Genomic DNA, 21,845 nt, shown 5'->3' with positions numbered 1-21,845 from the left:
AAGTAGCCTTGGTTTCTGTTGCTTAAGTTCTTGTGATTGCCTCTCTCCATCTGGTTATCTCTGGTGTTAGTTGGTCTTGCTGTCTCTGACTGGAGCCTGTCCCTCCTGTGAGACTGTGGTTTTAGGTGTGTCAGCACTCCTGGGAGAACAGTTCTCTCAAGGCCAGATTAGGGTATAAAAGGCTATGTCATAGGGTTAGCTGCAAGGCACTGATAGACACCAGATTATTTCTGTCCCCAGCTGCTCCAAGGTTCCTGTACTTTGTGGTTTCCTGGGGTCCCTCTTTGGCCAGTTACTGGGTCAAGAGTGGTGGTCTTACCTGTGAATTTAGGAGTGACAGCACTCCTGCAAGGCCACCTCTCTCTGGGCAGGATTTGGATATGAAGAGTTGTTCCACTTAATTATATGATTTTATTTATACTGTGCAAGATAAGTGTCCTAACCTGACTTGGTGGGGCACAAGACATGACTCCACACCTGCTAACATACATATTTTTAGTTAAACATAAACCAAAGCTGTAGTTTAGAGGAGGGTGTGCTTCCAGAGTGTTTTGTTGAAGATGTTCTGGACCAACTCTGAATGCATGGGAAAATATGTTTTGGAAAATATTCATTTTTTTCTCTTCATTAGGTTTGGAACATGAAGAGCATGAGAACCAAGGGTTCATACTCTCTGATTCCAGAGACAGAAGGCAAGGCACCACATTTGGGAACACACTGGAAAGGACCAGGTTGACAGAAGGCCAGTGTAACAAATCAGAACAAGGGGAACTAGAACTTTTTTGAGTTCTATATGTTAATTACTATCTACTGCAAGAAGAGTCTTGATGCCGTATATGAGATGTACTGATCTATAGATATAGAAATATGTCCATAAGTGTCATTTTATTAGTATGTTAACTTAATAGAATGACTATAGTAGTTTTTCCCCTATCGCATATGATCTAGTATCAGGTTCTTGGCCATATTATCACTATCAGGTATGACTGCCACATCATGAAGGAGGTTTTGAATCGAATAAATAGGTGGTTGGATATGCTCATAACATTTGTGGTACTATCGCACCAGTGGGTAAACTGTACAGGCAGATCACTGCTGTAGCTTGCAGGTGGCTCACAACGGGGTGAGACTGATGATTACTTTCTTCTCTGCTAGCAGATATAGCGCTTCTGTACTATGAACACCAGACTGTAGGGTGTTCTAGTTGAGCACCAGCTCAATTTCTCAATCTTCAATAGTGTAAAAATGTGATGCCTTAATTCTTTGGCAATATGAGCCAGAGTGGAATTATCAACCACATCCAGACCACATGCTCAGTAATAGTTGCCTAACACAAAATAGACTCCATGTTCTCTCTCTCTCTCTCTCTCTCTCTCTCTCTCTCTCTCCTCTCTCTCTCTCTCTCTCTCTCTCTCTCTCTCTCTCTCTCTCTCTCTAGTACAAATGTATGTGTGTGCACAGTTTCATTTGTTTTTGTTTTTATTTAAGTTAGAGAATTAATTGAAATGTGGAGGGAAGGGATCAGGACGTACCTGGAGTTGGGGGAAGGGAAAGTATGTAGTCAAAATATATTGTATGAAGAACAAAACAGCAAAAATAATGTGTGTGTGTGTGTGTGTGTGTGTGTTATTGACTAAAAAAAATGCTGATTTAAAAACTGAGGCATTATCCCTAGGAAAAAAGCTTTGTTGGGATAACTTACTGTTATAAATGAGGTTCTAGTACAACTGACATCCACAGCCCTAAGCCCAGTAAACCCTCGATCTGCAAATGGAGCCTTACTTAACTGCAAAACCATGGAAGAGTTACTCTCTGTTAGACCCCAGGAGGCCTGAGAGCTGTGTTCACTGTCCAGCCTTGTGTGGTTCTACTACACTGCTTACATGTGGTTTGACAACAAAGTCAAATAAGAGTGACATTGCTCAAATCATATGTCAGGACTAGGCAAGATTTCTCAAATGCCCCCTCTCCTGTTCCAAGCCTGGACATTAGCTATGCATTTTCTTAACCCTTTCTAAACCAAAACACAGGTTTAAATAGGATCTGAAGTAGATAAGTTTTAAAAATGTTTCCTTTATTAAAACATCAGTTACACATCTGTCAGTTGACTTCCATGTGCTTCCTTCCAATAATTATTCGAGCTTGCAGCAGGTTGGCCACTCTGGGAAACAGGTACCTATTTTTTTTGTGATCAAATAAACACACTTTGTAACAATATCGGTTTCTCCTGTGGCACTGATCCATTTGTTTTTCATTATTTCTTACAGAGGCAACAGCTGCAAGGAAAGTGCAGATACCTTTTAGAGTCATAGCTACAATGCCAAATATTTGAGAACATTTTTTTTGGGATACAAGATAGATAGATAGCATGTCTCATTTCATGGTATAATTTTTTTTCCAAGCAATTGTCATGGAATTGAACCTTGTGGACAGGTAATGAAACCACACACTTGGCAAGAATGAGCAACAGGTTTATGAGTGTAGCTTTTGTGTGTGTGTGTGTGTGTGTGTGTGTTTTGTTTTTTATGTTTTTTGAGATAGGGTTTCTCTGTGTAGCCTTGGCTGTCCTGGAACTCACTCTGACCAGGCTGGCTTCCGATTCAGATATCTGCCTGCCTCTGCCTCCCAAGTGCTGGGATTAAAGGCGTGCACCACCACTGCCTGGCTATACTTTATTTCTTAATGCTACAGGTCTTACTGCAGCACACACTTTTTCTGAAGTGCCCAATTTCTTCTTTTTAGTCAGATTGGTCCTTCTGACTCCAGTCCAAGTTTACAGACTCCTCACTACAATTTCCTCCAAAACATATAGTCATACTGATATATAGTGTTATATATACTGAATATAGTGTTATACTGAGATCGTGGTTGCCTTCAGAAAATTTCACAGTATTCAGAAATTGGTATTTACACTGTCTCCTGTGGGATATCTGAGAATACATAGAATGTATCCTACATTAGTCTATAACAGTATCCAGGATAGAACAAAATTACCCTGGGATACATGTAGTAACCACCAAGTGGTAATTTTACCCACATCTTCTGTTAATTTATGGGCTGACTCAAGTCCTCTGAAAATTCCTGCTCAGAAGTTCCAATCCTTTAGTATCCTAGACTGTGATCTTTTTTGGAGAGAGTCTGTTGCAGTAATTGACATTAAATGAGATATTTATATCAAACACTAATCTGAACTGATTGGCAGAAAAAAATGTACAAAACATTTTGTGCATTTATCACCATTCAAGAGAAGAGGCTTTGGTTTTTCAAGTTTGTTCTCTGTAAAGTTGCTGAGTCCCCTTGCAATAACCACTAAAATTTGTATAGACTCAGGTATACTTAATCAAAGATTTTAAAAACCATGACACTGAGAGGTCTACAGCATTGAAGAAAGAAACTGAAAAAGACACTAGAAGATAGAGAAATCTTCCTTGTTTTTGTGTCACCCTATTTACTAATGTTACAAAGTCAAGACACTGAAATTGGTCTAGAGAGTCATGTCCCCCCCACCAAAATCCCAATGACATTTTTTTTCACAGGAGTAGAGAAAACATAATCCTTAAGTTCATATGACAATGTGAAGGACTCCAAAACAGTAAAAGCATTTCTGAGCAGAAAAAATAATATTGGTGGGGCTATGATCACTCATCAATTTATACCTCAGAGCTGTATCATACAGTATGGCATTGGGACAGAAGCAAAAAGCAAAGAAACATACAAACAAACAAACAAACAAACCATCAATAGCATAAAGTAGAAGGCCTTGAAGTGAGCTCACACAGCTATCAATGGTTTCTTGTGGGAGGTACTGTGGTTAATTTCTACTGTTAATTTGGTTAGATTGAGAAGCAGCTAGACAGGTAGCAACCTAGAGAACTCCTGTCAAGATGTAATCATACTAGGGTGTTGGATTAGGTGATGGTGATGCTTTGGATATAAAATGTCAGGAAACATAAAATGGCTCTGTTGGGGACCGCACTAGCCCCAAGTTGGGGCAGCCAAAATAAATGTTGCAGCCCAGGCAAAATGTTAAGGCCCGGGCCGACCCACGTTTGGGCGGCCACTGTATCCCGGCCCAAGCTGCTGCTCTGGTCTGCAGGTCGGGTTTCAGCAAGAGCTAGGGTGAGGCCAGATTTTACCTAATGTCTGAGATTCGTCTCTGATGATCCCTCTATAGTCTCTGATCTCAGTCTATATTCTCTGATCTCTGGTTCTGTCTTCTATAGTCTGACTTCTAAGCCACGCCTCTAAGTTACACCTTTAATCATGCCCTTAGGTCTTGTCTCTAACTCTGATCTCTATACTTCTAAGTATACTATTAAGTCACACACCTTTAATCTCACACACCTTTAATCTCAAGGTATCTAAACCAAGATTATCAGACTGTTCTCAGCTGTTGTAGGCTATTGTAATTTAAATCTCATGTCAGGGTATATGGCTCAAGATGGCTGCAAAGCTGATAGCCGCTTTCTGCTAAAAGTCGGCACCCAACACGGCTCACATTTTGTAGATCTGGTTTCTGGTTCAGGGCCCTAAGTTTTAAATTTTTAGGAAGTTTAGGGGAAGTAGGTCACGGGGGCAGATGGAATCTTTACCCTTGCCTGCTCCTCTTTATCTCCTAGCTCCTTTCTGTCATAAGGTAAATGAACTTCTTTGCCACAAGCCCTCCACCCCCACCCCTACCCCCGTGTTCTACAGCAGTGCATGGGTGTCCATGGGGCATGTATAAGACAGACATGGGAACAGCATGAAGTGGCCTTCAGGGTTTTTGTAGAGACCTAAAGGACACACCTACATCTACAGACACACACACACACACACACACACACACACACACACACACACACACAGTGAGAGGGAGGGAGGGAGAGAGAGAGAAAGAGAGAGTGGGTTTGGGAGAGGAGAGAAATATAAAGGGATATGGTGGTCTGGTTTATCATTTGCTCATTTCTCAAAGTTGATAAGTCCTTTTGTAGTTCGGCATGGAAAGAGTCTCGGAATACCCTCTTACTGCTTTTCACCTTCCCCATACAAGGAGACTACCTGTGAGGCTGACTTACTCTGTTCTCACAAATGCAGCAGCTGTCGAGGCCTACTGCTGCTGCTCAGTTCAGGCTGTCTGCTCAGGTGATCAGACTGGCCCTGCCACCAATGAGACTTCAGAGTAGGAGATGGCTCTGCCAATCTTCCACTCCACATGGCTGGCCTGAGTCCAGACCATCCCGCCATCCACGCGGCGCCCTGTAGGAATTAGACTCTAATGCTTACTGATTAACCAAAGGTTTTATATATTTGGTAATGCTCAGTAAACAAGATGCTCACATAATTAGAGATGTTGCCCAATTAACTAACCTAGATATAAGTTGTTACCCAGGACTACTCTCAGTCCAAGCGTGGTTCTCCATCCTCCCACACCTCTGTCTCTTTCTCCTCTTCTCCCTTCTCCTCTTCCTCTCTTTGCTTCTCCTCTTCCTCTCCTTACTACTCCCACCTTAGCTCCTCCCAACTTCTGGGCATTTCTCACTACACACACACACACACACACACACACACACAGAGAGAGAGAGAGAGAGAGAGAGAGAGAGAGAGAGAATGCTTTGAGAAAGGACTAATAATGTTATCCATGAATTTTTTAGCTTCAATTTCTGTAATAACTTCACTGTTCAGATGAGGAAAATAAGGACCAGAAACTTGTGACTTGATCTGGATCAACAAAAGTGACAGATTGGGAAAATATATCTTTCTTTTTTTTTTACTGGAACCCATTTGCTCCAGAGTCAGAGATAGTTTGGTTGCTTTGATACAGAATACATGGGCTCTACAGCTGAACAAGACGCACCCATCCAAGACTGGAGACATTCCCTTAGGAAATAGAATACCACCCTATCTCCTTGAACAATTTTTGAGGAAGTCCCAGTCCCTGTTGGAGGAGTGGTGGCACAGTCCCTGAGCCAGGGCACCTGGGGAAGGCCTCTCAGTGACTTGGGTGAGGATGGCAGTGCATGTCTGAGGATCAGAAGCTGCCCTCTGTGTGTGTGAGGAGCTTCACTGCAGATGAAGTGGAATCCCTTCTCTACAAGGCCCTTCCTCCATGTCAGGTATAGGACTCTGTCTGCCCCTGAATAGGTCCAAATCCCTGCCAGGATCACTGCTTCTCCCTGCTCCAGTGTTCTGCCTCCATGTCTCCAGTCCTGAGTAGGTGCTGCAGGTCCTCAGGCTTACCTGGGGTGGTATATGAGAAAAGGAGACAGCATATCAGCAGCACAGAGCAGAGAGTCCTCATGGCTGGTAGAAGGAGCACTGAGAGTTCAGAGAGGGTCAGTAGGTCCTGCAGGACTGAAAGTCTCAAGACTCCTGAGGGTTGCCTGCATCTGAGGGTGAAGCTCATTGACTCGCCCTCCTGCTGTGTGTCCTGAGGTATTTCCAGTGCTGTTGATAGAAGTTCAAGTCAAGTAGTGCAGGGATTTTGCTTTCATTCTGGAAACTCTGTTTTACTGCCTCCTGCCTGGATTGCTCTATCTTTCAGGTTAGAGAGTCTGAATGTTCTCTGACAATGTAGCAAAACTTTCTGGTCATAATGCATCAGAAAGCCTACAAGAAAGAAGAAGGCTGGCAGCCTAGTGTTCCTACAGGGTAGCTCAGCTGTAACCCCTCTCTCAACAGAAGCTAGCTGATTGAGGGATGAGAGTTCTTTCTCAGTAGCCTAGTGTTCCTACAGGGTAGCTCAGCTGTAACCCCTCTCTCAACAGAAGCTAGCTGATTGAGGGATGAGAGTTCTTTCTCAGTAGCAGCTGTTGCCCCTCTTTTTTATTAATTAATTAATAATTAATTTATTAATTCTTTTTACATCCTAATCACAGCTCCCTCTCTCCTCTCCTTTCAGCCATCCCTCCTCCCCAAATCCCACCCCCTTCTCCTCAGCAAAGAGGAAATCCCCACCTTGGGTACCATCCTGCCTTGGGATATTCTGTACCAGCAGGACTAAGCACATCCTTTCACTGAGAGCAGACAATGCAGCCCAACTAGGGAAAAGGGATCCAAAGGCAGGCAACAGAATTAGAGACAGTCCCACTCCAATAGTTCTGGGACCCACATGAAGAACAAGGTGCACATCTAATACAAATATTTAGGTCCAGTCCCTGCATGCTCGTTGGTAAATGGTTCAGTTTCTGTGAGCTCCCATGTGCTTAACTTTGTTGACTTTGTAGGTTTTGTTTAGTGTATCCTTGACCTCCTTGGCTCCATCAATTCTCATCCCCACTCTTCTACAAGACTCCTGAACTTCATCTAATGCTTGCCTGTGGATCTCTTTATCTGCTTCTATCAGCTGCTGGGCAAAGCCACTTAAGAGACAGTTCTGCTAGGCTCCTGTCTGCAAGCATAGCAGAGTATCATGAATAATGTCAGGAGTTGACTCTCTCACATTGGATGGGTCTCAAGTTGGGTCACTCATTGGTTGGCCATTTGCTCACTGTCTGCTCCCTCCGCATCCCCGTGCATAGTGCAGGCAGGAGAATTTTGAGTTGAAGGTTTTGTGGATGGGTTGATGGTTTCCTTCCTGTGCTGGAAGTCCTACTTGGCTACAGGAGGTGGCCATTTCAGTTTCCATATCTCCAGAAGCTAGGAGTCTTAAGTAGGGTTATATCCATAGTTTCCCAGTAACTTTCCCTGTTGTGGACCGCACTGCCCCACGCTTTGGGGCTAAGTGCTCTGGTCAAGAGAGAGAGAGGGGATGGAGGGGCAAGAGACTTGAAGAATGGAGACAAGACCGGGTGTGTGGTCAAGTCTGGTTACTCCTTTATTTCCCCTATTCACTCACTATTACAAGGAAATCCTGGGTATTTATAGGCATAAGCAGGAGACTACAGGTGAAGAGATTTTACCACATGCACCATGCAGCTGGGGTCACTAAACAGCAAAACAAACTATGTGGAATAAACAAGGTGTTTGTCAGAGTGTGCTCAGCTGTTGTAGGCTGTTGAAAAACAAGTCTCTAGTCAGGGTATATGGCTCCAGATGGCTGCAAAGATGATCTAGCCGCTTTCTGCTAAAAGTCGGCTCCCAACAGGTTACCTCACTCAGGATGGTATTTTCTAGAATTATCCATTTGCTTGCAAATTTCATGATGTGCTTATTTTAATAGCTTTGTATTATTTCATTGTGTAGATTAAGCACATTTATTTTACCCATTCTTCTGCTGATGAGCATCTAAGTTGTTTCCAGTTCCTGGGTTGTATAAGTAAAGCTGCCATGAACTTAGTGGAGCAAGTGTCCATGTGGTCTAGTGGAGCATTGTTTGGGTATACTCCCTAGAGTAGTATAGCTTTGTCTTGGGGTAGAACTAGTGCCAATTTTCTAAGAAATCACAGCAGTTGACTTCAATGTCCAACAGACAGGGACATCTTTATAGCATTTACAACATATACATCTTCACAACAGGGTGTCACACGTTCTTAGTTGCTGGTCATTTCAGCTGAGGGAGCAGCTGGAAGGAAAGAGCTGTCAAGGTTCATGTGTTCTGGACCAGGGCTGCTATGAGGGTATGGGATGAAGGAGCAAAGCCATAGATGTTTGGGGTTAAAACTTGAGCAGGATAAAAAACAATGCCACATTTCCCAAAAAGAAAAGAATGACAAACTCGTGTGTGGTGAAGAATATGGGAGAAGAATATAGGTAAAAATGTTAGTGGAAGACTAGACTGGTTGAGCAATTTCTTCAGAAGGCCTTGTACTATTCTGGTCTTCTAGTTGCTGTGATAAGAAAAGAAAATACATTGCTGCTTTCTGTTAGTCATTTGTTAGGTTTGGTTAGAGCAAAGTAACCAGACAAAATGTTACTGTAAAAGAGCTTTGCAAATTGCCTCTGACTCTTGCCTGGGGTAGGACACTTGTGCCCTCAGTGTGCATGCCCTGTCTTTGAAGCGCTTTGATCTTTCCCAGGACTCTCACCCTGTTATGGCACTTTAGGCCTTTCTGTTCATTAATTACATCATCTGTAAGTAATCTCCTGAGGACCAAGCCCAGGGGAAGGCATTTATCTTTCCCAAGCCTTCATATCATTATGAAGTAAATATTACTATAATTTTCATACTTTGGACATTTTACAAAAAATCAGAAAAAAAGGAGTCCCAGATTCACCACAGACTTCCACTTACAGGGAAGATCTTATTCCCAGTCCTGCATAGCTTAAGCTTTCTCAGTAAACTTTAAGTCTAAAACTGTGAGACTTTTCATGCCTGCCTTGCTGTTGTCCTTGTCCATCTGGTTCCAAGAAACAGCTCTCCATCAGCTGCCGTGTACCCTGTGTCTCATCAACACAGGGAGTTCGTTACTATGTAAATGCATAACTGAAAATTATACCAGTGTAAGGAAGTGATGGCACTAGCCTCTCCTCTAGGGTCTATGGCCTTTGCAGTCATGGGAAATGACTAGGCTTACAGAGCCAGGCACGAGTTCCTCCTGATGAGCAGCCTTAAATTCAATTAGGTTCCTCTCTTAAGTTTTTCTTAGCAAGTATAGGACCTTTTCTTTTAGCCCATGTTTGTTAATTTACACTGTTTTTTTTTTTTTTTGACAAGGTTTTATGTTTCAGCAGGACCCCAAACTTCTTATGTAGTTGAAGATGACCTTCAACCTGTCATCCTCCTGCTTCAACCCCCTGTTGATGGCGTATACCATGAAGGTGGGTCATTGTGGAGCTGGGGATCAAAGGCAGGACTCACAGATGCTGGAGTAGCTCTCTGCCATCTAAGCTACATCTTTAGCTGTTGTTTGTTGTTTTGTAGAGCTGTGGCTGTTTGTCCATAGTATTTATACTATTTTTCCCTGACCTTTTCCTACTTTGTTTCTCTAGAGAATTTATTGAGTGTGCAGAATGTTTTGTCTTTTTTCTGCCCTCACCTCTTACATTGTAGACTTTACCTATTTACTCAAAATTTTCTCTTTTTCTATTTATTTTTTTCTCATTTGACAGTAATTCTGATATGCCAAGTATCTTCTTTACAGTCCCTGATCCTCTCCCAGTACATTTTGTTACTGTCTTAATATGGGACATCTCTCTAGCAGTTTTTACCAGCTTCCTGAGGCTTTGTTCTTCAGGATCACACTACCCTGAACTTGCTGTAGTGTTTGCTTGTGCATTTAAGATCAAAATGAAGCTCCAAGCTCTGTTTCGTGGAAGCAGTGGGAGCAGAGTGTCCTCTCAAGCTGTTCCATTGCATTATGTTTCCTGGATAACCTTTTCTTTAATAGCAAAGCCAACAGGGATTCCTAAGATGTTACATTCATAGATAATAAATTGTCTTTTTTCTGGGTGTACAGTGTACACAGGAGAGTGTGTAACTGGTAAGGTGGCACTGAAGATGTTTTGATATTTAAGATTATTTATTAACTTGGGTGAATGATGATATTCAGGTCATGATTTTGGATGTTTCTGAGAGAGGATGGTTTAGACAAAATTCTCTGTTTCTTTGTGTAATGTTCAGTCAGATCTGGTAATGGGAAACACATAGGATATACAGGAAGCAAGATTAATTTTATATGTGTTAATTAATTGCATTTTAAACTGCTATTTTATGCCTAGTTGATAATCCATTAGAGGCCTCTTTTTTTTTCTGAAGAGAAAAGGAGGAGAAGGAGATGGGTGGTGGGAAGAGTGGAAGTAGTGTGGGGAGGGAAGGAGGTAGGGAACCTGTGGTGGGATGTGAAATAATAAATAAATATAATAAATAAATAAGGCTAAGCCTGGTGCAGTGGTACACCAGTACCACTGAGAATGTAGGCTGCAAGGGAAGGAGCAGTGTTATTCTGAATCTCCTTTGGAAAATGAGGGATGAGACATGGTCTTTATCTTAGATGGGTTGATTTGGATAAATTCAATGGATTTGTTTGTTTATTTTGTTTTACTATATGATAAGCCCTGAGTCTCTTGACAGCTGTCCTTGTGTTGACCAGGAAGAAGAGTATTGTCTCCTGACGTGTACATATTCGAAGGAGGAGGAAGCTTTGAGCTTTATAGTGTGAACCTCACAAGCATCCTTCTAGGGGATTTGATAATGTCTTTATGGACTGACTGTGGATGGACTAATTGTGTATGGGACTTTCTTCCCCAATGTACATAGTTTCCTGTTTTACTTTGTATAGTAATCAAGCATCATGATATATAGCAAGTAAAGTCTATATAATACAATCATATGTTGATAGACATTGAACAAAGCAGACTGATTTCTATATTATGTGTGGATAACAATCAGTTGATAGGACAAAACCCAACCTCTTTGAAGAGAATAGTTTTAGGATATACTTTATCCTTTAGACACAAAGTACACTTTTCCTGAATCTCCATTCAATCAGGCAGACTCCCCTGCCCCCGTATTCCCATGCAAGGAGTATGCCTGCTCTGGAATGGGTTGAAGTGAGTCAGATACAGTGTTGGACATAGGGGTAGCTTCAAAGACTGATGGTCTCTCGCCTTCTATCTAAATATACTGAATGCTTGGTGATACCTTCTAAAGTAACCTAAAAACTGTCTTGCTCATTCTTAGGGTTAAAAACAGATGGCTTTGGAAATTAACACCTGTAGCCTAACAGCGGGGCAATTAAGCAAAGGGTTAATCGCTATGGCTTTTTTCTCTTGCCCAGCAGCCTTTCCTCTCAGAGGGAGGTTTGGAGCAATAAACTTTTATTGAACCAGGAGAAGAATATCAGGATGGCAGAAGGAAAAAACTTTTACACAAGCAAATGTGCCTAAACCCACACAAATTCATATACAAATTCATGCATACATACTCATACACCTCCATGAAAAACAGTTGGGCTCTGCTACATACTTATCTCATAATTACATACTTATACATACACATCCATACTTATACGCACATGGATCAAAAGACCAAGTGCCAGTGGAGAAAGAACTCACTCATTCTGGGTGAAAAATGAGCTACAATCTTTTATTGCACAGAGGAAGAAAAAGCTTCTACTTTTTTATTGCTAAATGAATTAAACTCAAGTTTGTTAGAAAAAAAGCTTTGTCCTCTTTAATAAGACTAAGCCTGCCTTGTTATTAAGAATAGACCTGTTCTGTCCCAAAGGCAAGGAGAAGCCTTTCTGCTCCTTCTGCTCTCTGAAGCGTCTTCTTTTCTCCTCTTTCCCTCTGCATTCTGTGTATAACTCTTTTAATTCCTAAGTTTCCTTTTAATTTCTGAAGTATCCTTCAGCACTGTCATTCTCTGTCTCATCTTGCCCTTTCCTTGTGCTCTCATGTAATAATGTCCTTGCTCAACATGCCATGTACCTTTTCTAGGAGAATAGATCACATAGTTTTTTCAAGCATCTTTTTTTTTTTTCTTTTACAAAAGTTCACTAGAAGTTCATAAATTCAAACCATAAATTGAATAAGAAATTTACAACAGAGAGTATTTACATATGTATCCATCAAGACTAGACATTTATTATCTGTCATTAGCTCTATAGGTTCATGGAGAGTTAAAGACTTTAAATAAGTTATCATAGAAGTTTTGTCAACCTTTTATCATCTGTCCTACTACCTACAATAAATCATTAGTTCCTGACACTTAAAAACTGGCAGAGTTCTCATTTCAGTTTTGACATCAGAAAGGACTTAAAAGCAGTACTTATTATAATAGGCTTAATAATCACTATCACAATTCTAAGAATTCTTTTTTTAAGTAATGGAAATTTTTATAGAGCCATCATTAAGAATTAAGAAATCATCTATTTGTGTATATATAGCATCAACAGAAAACAGTACATCTTTGTTGTTCTTCAGAAATCTGCTCAAAAGACTGGGTTAATACCTAGTAAATATATATATATAATTATATATATATAATATATATATATATATATATATATATATTTTACAGGAGAAGCATATTAATAGCAGAAATCTTTTCTCAAATATAATCTCCCAGGCCTTTCCTTAAGGAGTAAATCCATCATAGTGTTACAGACGATAGTGGAACCATCTCAGGAAAATCATTTGCTAGTTTTTAGGTTTTCCTAGATGGCTCCTGGAATCCCTCTTGAGTCAACACCACCCCCAAGATTGCCCCCATGTTGGTTTAGAGATTTCCTGAATTTGAAATGACACTATTTAATGCCTTGTCATCTTTCCTTTGGTATGAGAAGGTTGAGTCCACTGGCTCTTGTTTGATTCCAAAACTCATATTTCACCCCTACATTTATTAACTTATTTTAAAAAAGAGACACAGAACTCAATTTGTTCTGACAAAAGCATTTTCCAGAGGAAGTTTCACTTTATTGAAACAGTGGTAAAATTTTCTTCATATGGCTTCAGTGCTCTATATATTGTTCAGTCTCACAGGTACCATGCAGCATACAGATTTCGTATTATTACAGAGGCTATCCACGCTGCCATAGAAAGGGCAATTGTCACCAAAACCGGCTGCTGTTTTTGGTATACATTTGAACCTGACGTGAACTGTACCAGGATGTCTGTCAACACCTGAAAGGAGAGAACACAGATATTAGTATATTTTAGCTGTATGTGCAATGACTTTAGTACGTTTGTTGAGGATAAGAGACACTGATCTGAAAAGCTCACAGGGGAATTTTCCCTTCCTGAATAATCAGTCTAGGAGACAATCAAGAAAAGCAGACCTGTGAACAGGCTCACTAGTTAGGCAGAGCAGCAAAACTCTGAACATGGTTATCTTTTACTGAGAGGCCTTGAGATGTACAGGGAGATCAAATGATGACCCGTGATCATTTTTAAGCTCGTTCTGCCACAATGCAAAAGTGATTTTTTTTTCAGTTTGCAAATGCTTCAGTAGAATCTGTGGCTGTGAGAACTTGACACATATACTCACATTCTGTCTTTAGTTAGATTAGCCCTTATGGATACCAGCTCTTTGACCTCTCTAAACCTATTTCTATTGGAACTTGACATCCTCTCCCATCAGGATAAAATTATGCTTACTCAATGATGATATCAGTTTTCTACAGTTAGAATTTATTATGACTTCTACTCAGTGCCATGAAGTCCCAATGGATAGGTACTCTAGTAGTTTTCTATGTGTTTAGTGAGCTACCACGTTGCTTCATGACTCATGGTTATTTGAACGAGAGATGTTCCCCCATAGTCTCTTGTATTTTAACACTTGGTCTTTAAGATAGCTCCTTTTGGGGAGTTTTATACCTACTCATTGGAGGAAGTATGTCACTGGGGGCCTGTATTAGCATTTTAAGGTCTCAACATACTCCTAGTTCTTCATGCTTATACTATTCAATATAACATCTTAGGACCCTGCTATAGCCATCATATCTGCTGCTTGTTGTGAGGCCTCCAGGCCAGGACAGACTTTTATGTCCTTATATAACCATAAACACAAATAAACTCTTTCTTCTACAGTTGTCATTATTAGGAAAGTAAATAATATACTTGTCTTGTCTTTTATGTACCTGAGAAATCTTGTGTTGAAACCCAGTGCCTCAGAATGTGGCACTGATTGTCCTAGAGTTTTGAAACAGTTCATGGTAGCTAAATAAGACCATCCTGGGAAGAAATAGAGGATGGCTGGTGCCCTTCATGAGAATATGCAGATAGCTGCAAAGGAAAAAGCTGAGTATAGATACAAGGGAGAGATGTCATTAACAAGCCAAGTGGAGGGACCACATGAGCAGCTAAAGTTGTAGCTCCAACTTTCAACTTTCTAGTACCATGGGAAAAAATGACTATCTACTGTTGAAGACCTTTAGTGTGTGACACTTGGTGATAGGAACCTGAGCAGACTAAAACAACAGGCAATATCCACCCTGGGAGAAACGGCATCTTAACACTGTATGACTGTGTGTTGGACGATGTTTTATTTGGATTAAAATTGCTTACTTAGTAACATCTACACAGGGTCTTATTTTTAATTTTTTTTTTTTACAGTGAGTGCAGTCATAAGGAAGTTAAATGCTTTTTAATAATTTTATTCTAATATTTCTTTATTTTGAGTAGACACTTCGATAATCCCACCTCATCCTCTGCTGAAAGAAGAACTTTAGATGGAGCCACTTGGCTGCAACTGTAACACCTATTTGGCTGGTTTCCAGCTCATAGATATTGCCTGTATCACTCTGATTTCTGCTCAATCTGTCCATGATGGCCCTAAGTGGTACTAGCCTCCATCCTATGTCAAATCCACCTTCCAGGCTCTATTCTTGCTCCACTTCTAGTCATAGGAGTTTCTCAGTGCTATTATGAATATTAGGATGCTAATGTGTCTTTGGCATATGAGTTTGACTTCTCTTGCATGCAAAGTACTAGGATTGGTACCCATGCATTTGCATTGCATTATAATTTTTAGCGGAAAGTCCCAGTAATGAACATTTTTCTATAGTAGTTGCACTAATCTGTTCTTCAATATCTCCTAACATTTTCATTTTTTTTTCCATCTCAGCAACACCGTTCCCAAAATTTGACTTTTTGGAGCTAGATGCTTTAGAAGTAATGATATTTAAACAGATGCGAGGAAGCTATCAGGGTTTATAGTGTCTTTGAAAAGAAATGTAGAGTCACATCGGGATAAGTTGATTGGGAATGCAGGGAGAAGGCACAACTTGCAAGTTGAGGAGACATTCCTCAGCAGAATCCAAAACTGCTGTCACTTTGGCCTTAGGCTTCAACTTCTCAGAAATGTGAGGAGCTTGGAGTCTGTGACATTCACTGTACCACCCCAAGGAGATCAACAAACTAGGCCATCCCTGTCCTGGGGGACAGCTCAACCTAAAGTCAAGTATACTGTATCGCTCGGATAAGCTTGGAAAATATTTTTACTCTTACTAAAATTGTGTTGTTAGGAACTTCCATTCAAATGCTCTTCCTCCAATTTTTCCAACATGCCACCATGGTAAGACCCTCAGATGAAAATCAACTTTAGGCCTGGGCATTGTGGTGCACACCTTTAAACCTAGCCCTTTGGTGTCAGAGGAATATGGATCTCAGCGAGCTCAAGGCCAACTTGTTCTACATAGGGAATTCTTCACCAGCCAGGGGTACATACTGAGACCCTGCCTCAATGAATGAATGAATGAATGAATGAATGAATGAAAATACAAAAAAGGACAAAACCTTAGTCAAGGGTTTGTTTCAGCTTACAGATTACAGTCCACCTTTGATGGAAATCAGGGCAGAAAGAGAAGCTTGAACATGAAATGGAAACTAAGGAGTGCTGAGGCTCCCTGGCTGGCTTGTGCTTAGACAGTCAGAACCACTGGCGTGGTACTGCCCACAGTGGACTGGGTCCATCCTCCATCAGTTATCAGTGAAGACAGTTGCCACAGGCATGAAAATGGGCCAGTGTTGTCTAGGCTCTTCCTCTCTCAGACGACTTTAGGCTGTGTCAAGTTGGCAGCCAAAGCAAACTAGAACACAGTCTAATTACTTTTGAACGAACTCCCAAATTTTTAGTGATTTCACTCAAAAGTCTTTTCCATTACTCTGGGAGACGACTTTCTCTCCCGTCAGAGTTTTGTGCATTTCTCTATGGAGGAGTTGAATTTGTATGTACGCTGTATGTGTGCTTTCTAATGTTTGGGGAAAGGAAAACTTAGAAAAATACCTTAAGTGTCTCCAACCGAGATCAAAGCTCTCTTCACGGTTCTTGTTTGCTTCCTGGCCACTAGATACACAGATCTATCCACACTTAAATGAACTGAAACATCTTTTAATATTAAATTTTAAAATATTTTCATATATTTGTATACTATTTTTATGTCCTTTCAACCCCTTCTTGTCTCCTAATATCCCCATGACCCTACAACTCCCATTAGAATTCATGACCTCTTCTGTAATTATTACTATAGTGAGTCCAGTTGATGTTGCCTGTATAGTTCCAGGTTTAGGATTGACCACATAGTTTTGGATAAGTTATCATGGAGTTTATCCCTGGAGCAAATTTATTGTAACCCTGACTCCAATAGCCATTAATTTCCTTTAGCTCTTCATCTAGTGGTGGGGCCTTGTGAGGTTTCCTTTGCCCATGTTGTCAAGTGTGTCGGTATGGTCATTGTATTGGTCTTGTGCCAGCAGCCACATAGTTGAGATATTAAGTGTGCAGCTTTCCTTTGGTACCAAAGTGACCATCTCACAGATGCATCCTCATTCTGTTGACCTTATGATCTTTCTGCCCTTTTTTCCATGAGGTCCCCTGGGATTAGGCAGAGAGACTTTGTTGTCGATGGCTCAAGTAGGGCTGGAAAGCCCACATTCAACATTTTGTACACTTGTGCCTCTGTTGTTGCCTTGTCAGCTGCTTTATATCTTTGGACATAAGGATAAGTGTTTAGGATACTGTTGGGAGCTTTATTGCTTTATGGAAATGGCTGTTATGGCTATTTGTGGTTGTCATCTTGACTACATCTGAAGTTAACTAAAATCCAAGCATCTTGATACATCTGTGAGGAATTTTTCTTAATTAAATCATTTGAAATATGAAGACCCACTTTTAATTTAGATGTGGGAGATCCACCTTTAATCTGAGCCACACCTTCTGCTGGCAGTCTGTGTAAAGAACATGGAAGAGGGAAGTTTGTTTTCTTTGTCTGTTTACTCTCCCTGTCACTGGCAAGTCCATTACTTTCCTGGCATTAGAGCATACTGCTTTGAAATTTTGGTGCACACCAAAGACCAGCTGAGACATCCAACATCCACTGAGAAACTAGTAGATTCTTGAGCTAATTATTATTAATATAAAGTCATTGTTGTACTAGCTGGATTACAAGTTGTAAGCCATTCTAATAAATAATATATATGTATATGTGACTATATCAGATATATATATTCATACTGTATGTTCTGTCCGATAGAGAACCCTGACTAATACAAAGGCAGTATTGTGTTCTATCACCTTCCTATCTATGGGTTCTAGCCTAGATTTCCAGCATGAGGCACGAGTTCCAGCTTATAGAATGGGCCTTAAGTTCAATTACACAGCTGTTGTTTACCCCCAAGAAATTACTGCCACGATTGCACCATTGGGAATATCTTTTTAGGTCAGTTGTTATTATGGTTCACAGAATTTACAGCTGCGTATAACTACTGATTACTTTTTCCCTTGGCAGTTTCCATAGCACCTTCTGGGGCTATTATGAGTAGTCTGAGGCTACTCACCCAGACATTGTGAATGATGGTATGACTTCTAGTTTTGGCCTAGGCTTAGAGTGGCAATGGGGCAAGGATGTGGAGTGACACATCTGGAAGATCTGCACACAGGTGTGCTGACAGCTGGTCCTAGGCTTAGGGTGGTAGGTAGGTCTATGATGGTTCACACAGGAGGCACAGGCATAAAAGTGTCTGTGACTCCAACTAGGCCTGGCCATGGAGAAATGACCTACATTGACTTTTTTTCTTATAAAAATGAAGGAACTCTATATAAACATGTCCCTCTGAATTGCTTCATTGGGTATGGAAATATAGAACATAATTAACATAGAAGTTTCAAGTGGACAATGCTGTTTGAATATGAATGAGAAAGGAGAGACATTCTACTTCTGCCATCCTATTACCTACCAAGAAAGCATTCTAGGTCAAGGATACTAGGTTGTTCACACAAGGACCTTTTGATTTCCAATTCTTATCTTTGCTCTAGATCATAGTGATTTCTGTCACCCTGAACCTGGCCATCCTGCTCCTAGTACTTAGCTAGGTTCATGGAGATTAGCAACTTGCTGTTTTCTCCAAGAAATACACCTCACTAGCAAACACACACACACACACACACACACACACACACACACACACTGATGAAAAAGAAAGATTGAAGGTCAAAGTATTGAGCAAATGAATGTTGGGTCAACCATTTTAATATCTGACAAAGTTGACTTCAATTAAAAAATCAGTCAAAGAAATCAAGAAGGCCACTACATATTAATAAGGGGATTAATATATCAAGAAGAAATAATAGTTCTAAATATATATTTATTAACTAGCAGAAACCTTGATTTCATAAAGCAAACATTAATGGACACAAAAGGACATATGGGCCTAGATAAAATGTCAGTAGGTGATTTCAGTACACCTCTTCTATTAAGGTGAAGTCCATGAAAAACATTCAGAGTTAAGCTGCATCACAGACACACTTAGAAATCTATGTCAAGAAAACTTGTGAAACCAGAAATCTATAGCAAGAAAACCTGTAAAATCTATATGAACACCCGGAAATAGAATAATACATTCTTCATGACAGGTAAAGAAATGGAATAGAATACTTTAAAATTCTGTAATCAAATTAACGTATACATACCACAAACAAAAGAGACCACAATCTTTGGAATAGAGCTAAGACAGCTCTAAGATACATTTTATATGAGTACTTGCATTTTAAAACAAAAACAGATAAATCTAAAATAAACAATCAAATGATATACCTCAACAACATCTTAGAAAAATGAGAATGAGCTAAACATGACATCAGCAGACTGAAAAACTATGAGTTCTGAAGCAGGCCTACGATTTAATGAACTGAAGAGGAAAGAGAAACACAGAAAGGGCAATAAAACTTAATTTTGGATTTTCTAAAAGATTTATTGTTCTCAGACAACAGAAATGAAAGAACAAATTTCATATCCTAATCTAATAAAATAAGAGATGGAAAAGGTAGTGTTAGAATAGATTAGTAAGTACATTGTAAAGTTTTATTTCAAAAAAAGTAAATAAGAACCTGCAAGAAATGGTATGTTCATAGACATATCTTGAGGAAATTAAATTCAGAGATTATAAATAACTCAAAGAGGTCAATCTATAACAAGCAAGAAACTGAAATGATGTTAAAGGCTTTCCCATCAGGAAAACACCACTAAGGCAGGGTGGATACACAGCTTACTTGTACCAGATCTTTAAAGAAGAATTAAAGAAATAGACTAATAGTGTTCCTCAAATTTTTCCATGAAACATACGGGCCAGGAACTCTAGCAAATTCTTTTGAAAGCAGCGTAATTCTGATACCAGAATCCAGTAAGAACAAAACAAGAGAAAACTAGAGTCCAATTCATCTGACAAATGCAGCAATCTTAATGTCTATGTCCCTGGATACCAATCCCTTCCTTAGGATGGGTGAGAACATGTGGCTATTCCTACCCAGGATGTGCTTTTCTGTCTTTGAGTAAGGTAGTAAGGTACTCAGGAACAAGCTGACAGCTAGCAGATGAAAATACTCTATGAGAAAAAAAAAGATGTTTTAATACTATCTTGACTTTGTAACATGAAAGAAATGACAAGTCTTTTCTCAGTGAAACAAAGCGCGCACATGCGCGCACGCACACACACACACACACACACACACACACACACACTCACTCACACACTGCAAATCCAGATAAACTAAACACCATGTACTTTTCTGCTCAGCACATACTGAAGATCACCAGTTCCTAAACATTTCAATTCAGTAAGCTGATTACCTCTCCAATGAGCCACAACCAAACCCCTGAAAAACCTTGATCTTTGATCAAGGGGCTTCAGAAAGAAAAACTCAGACAAATATATTTGCTATAAATATAAGGCAAATCTCTAAGATAAAGTGCTAGCCCGCAGACAAGAACCATAAGGTTTTTTTTTTTTTTTTCATAAATTTTGCCAGTTCTGCTTCCTCCTAGAGGACCCCTGTTTCAGGGATGAGGTTACAAAGGCAGGAAACGTAATTTTTTCAAGATTCGGTGTGTGACAGTGCAGAAGTTGAAATGTGTTCTGTTGGTGTTTGTTGTTTTAAAACAGGGTTTATCTGTGTAGTCCTGGATGTCCTGCAACTCACTATATAAACCAGTTTGGTCTTAAATTCAGAGAGCCTCTAGCCCTGGTCCCTACCCCTGCCTCTGCCCTTTGTCCCTTCCTAAAGTGCTGGGATTAGTGGGCTACACTGCCTGGTTCAAATGCTTTCTTGATCCATGTTGTAAGATTTCTGCTTCTCCCTTATCAGGGACAACTTTGGCTCATAGAAATGGCATCTCTGTTGTGATACAAAGCCAAGCTCTCTGTACAAGGGGAGATCTCCTCATTGGAAAATGTGCTTGGTTGACACAATAAAGGCTTCCCTGATTACCAAATCATCTGGTTAGTCATAAGACCAGGCTGACAAGCTGTGTGGGAGAAGCGGTGGCATTTCCCTTGGAGCAAACATGGTGGGTGCCTCTCCCCACAGGATATAGTTCCTTCATACTTATGACATAGATACATAATGAGCTGCTGGGAGCTGCCAGTGACAAGCCCTGCATCTGTGCCATGATCACACCTGTGGCGCCCATGTTTATAGACATTAAGGGCATCAATTTCAGCCAGGGCACCCAGGGAAGCTCTCCTAATTCTCTCTCAGGCCTACAAAGCAGCATTCTTCAGCCCTCCTCAGTCAGTGTTTCCCTTGCCCTGGGGAGTTGCTTTAGCGGATGACTGCGTTTACCTGTGACCATCAGGGAGAGGAGGCCGGATGTCAGCAACAGAAGCCAGAACGTCTTCATGGCGGGTTTAAGCTGGGAATAGAGAACAGAGAGAATGAGAAACTCCTAGGAGGCTGAGGAGAGAGAAGAATCCTGGAGACAGAGAGCAGCTAGATTTATAGAGAGGTATCATTGCATGCGTTTATAAATGAGGCGAAGGGAGGAGCTCTAATCTGGACTACCGCTCCAGCTGGCCCGCTGACCATTTGTCTTGAGAGATCTCCAATCCTGTGGACACGTGTCTGTTTGTTTGCAGCCGGAGTTTGTGCTCCTGGAAACCCTGAACTCTTGTTTCCTGTTGTGTTTTCTAGAATGGGCAGTTCTGAGGGTTTCCTGGCAAAGTAGCAACCAGCTAGGCTTAGAAGGACTCAGAAAGCCTATGGAAGGGAGGCA

The 21,845-nt window shown here is 40.6% G+C and overlaps 1 protein-coding gene and 1 pseudogene across 1 annotated transcript; both read right to left on the bottom strand.

Moving 5' to 3' along the window:
• Positions 1-2,132: 2,132 nt before the first annotated feature.
• LOC117721388 (beta-defensin 9-like) lies at positions 2,133-6,280 on the bottom strand (annotated as a pseudogene).
• Positions 6,281-13,285: 7,005 nt separating this feature from the next.
• LOC117722073 (beta-defensin 50-like) lies at positions 13,286-21,645 on the bottom strand. The gene is made up of 2 exons (XM_034521034.2): positions 21,416-21,645; positions 13,286-13,482 (listed from the first exon to the last, which is right to left on the bottom strand). Exons 1-2 carry the CDS (start codon positions 21,471-21,473, stop codon positions 13,319-13,321), a joined length of 222 nt encoding a protein of 73 aa, XP_034376925.1. The 5' UTR covers positions 21,474-21,645; the 3' UTR covers positions 13,286-13,318.
• Positions 21,646-21,845: the final 200 nt, after the last annotated feature.

Source organism: Arvicanthis niloticus, chromosome 16 (genome assembly GCF_011762505.2).
Source record: "Arvicanthis niloticus isolate mArvNil1 chromosome 16, mArvNil1.pat.X, whole genome shotgun sequence".
Taxonomy (NCBI): domain Eukaryota; kingdom Metazoa; phylum Chordata; class Mammalia; order Rodentia; family Muridae; genus Arvicanthis; species Arvicanthis niloticus.
Note: the sequence above shows the minus strand (reverse complement) of the source record. Positions and strands in the feature narration are given on the sequence as shown.

Bases quoted from the DNA above. Each gene is read 5' to 3' on its own strand.
- LOC117722073 (XM_034521034.2), bottom strand. From the start codon at position 21,473: ATGAAGACGTTCTGGCTTCTGTTGCTGACATCCGGCCTCCTCTCCCTG. The intron at 13,483-21,415 runs GTAAACGCAGTC...CTCTCCTTTCAG, and splicing joins CCTCTCCCTGATGGTCACAG to GTGTTGACAGACATCCTGGT.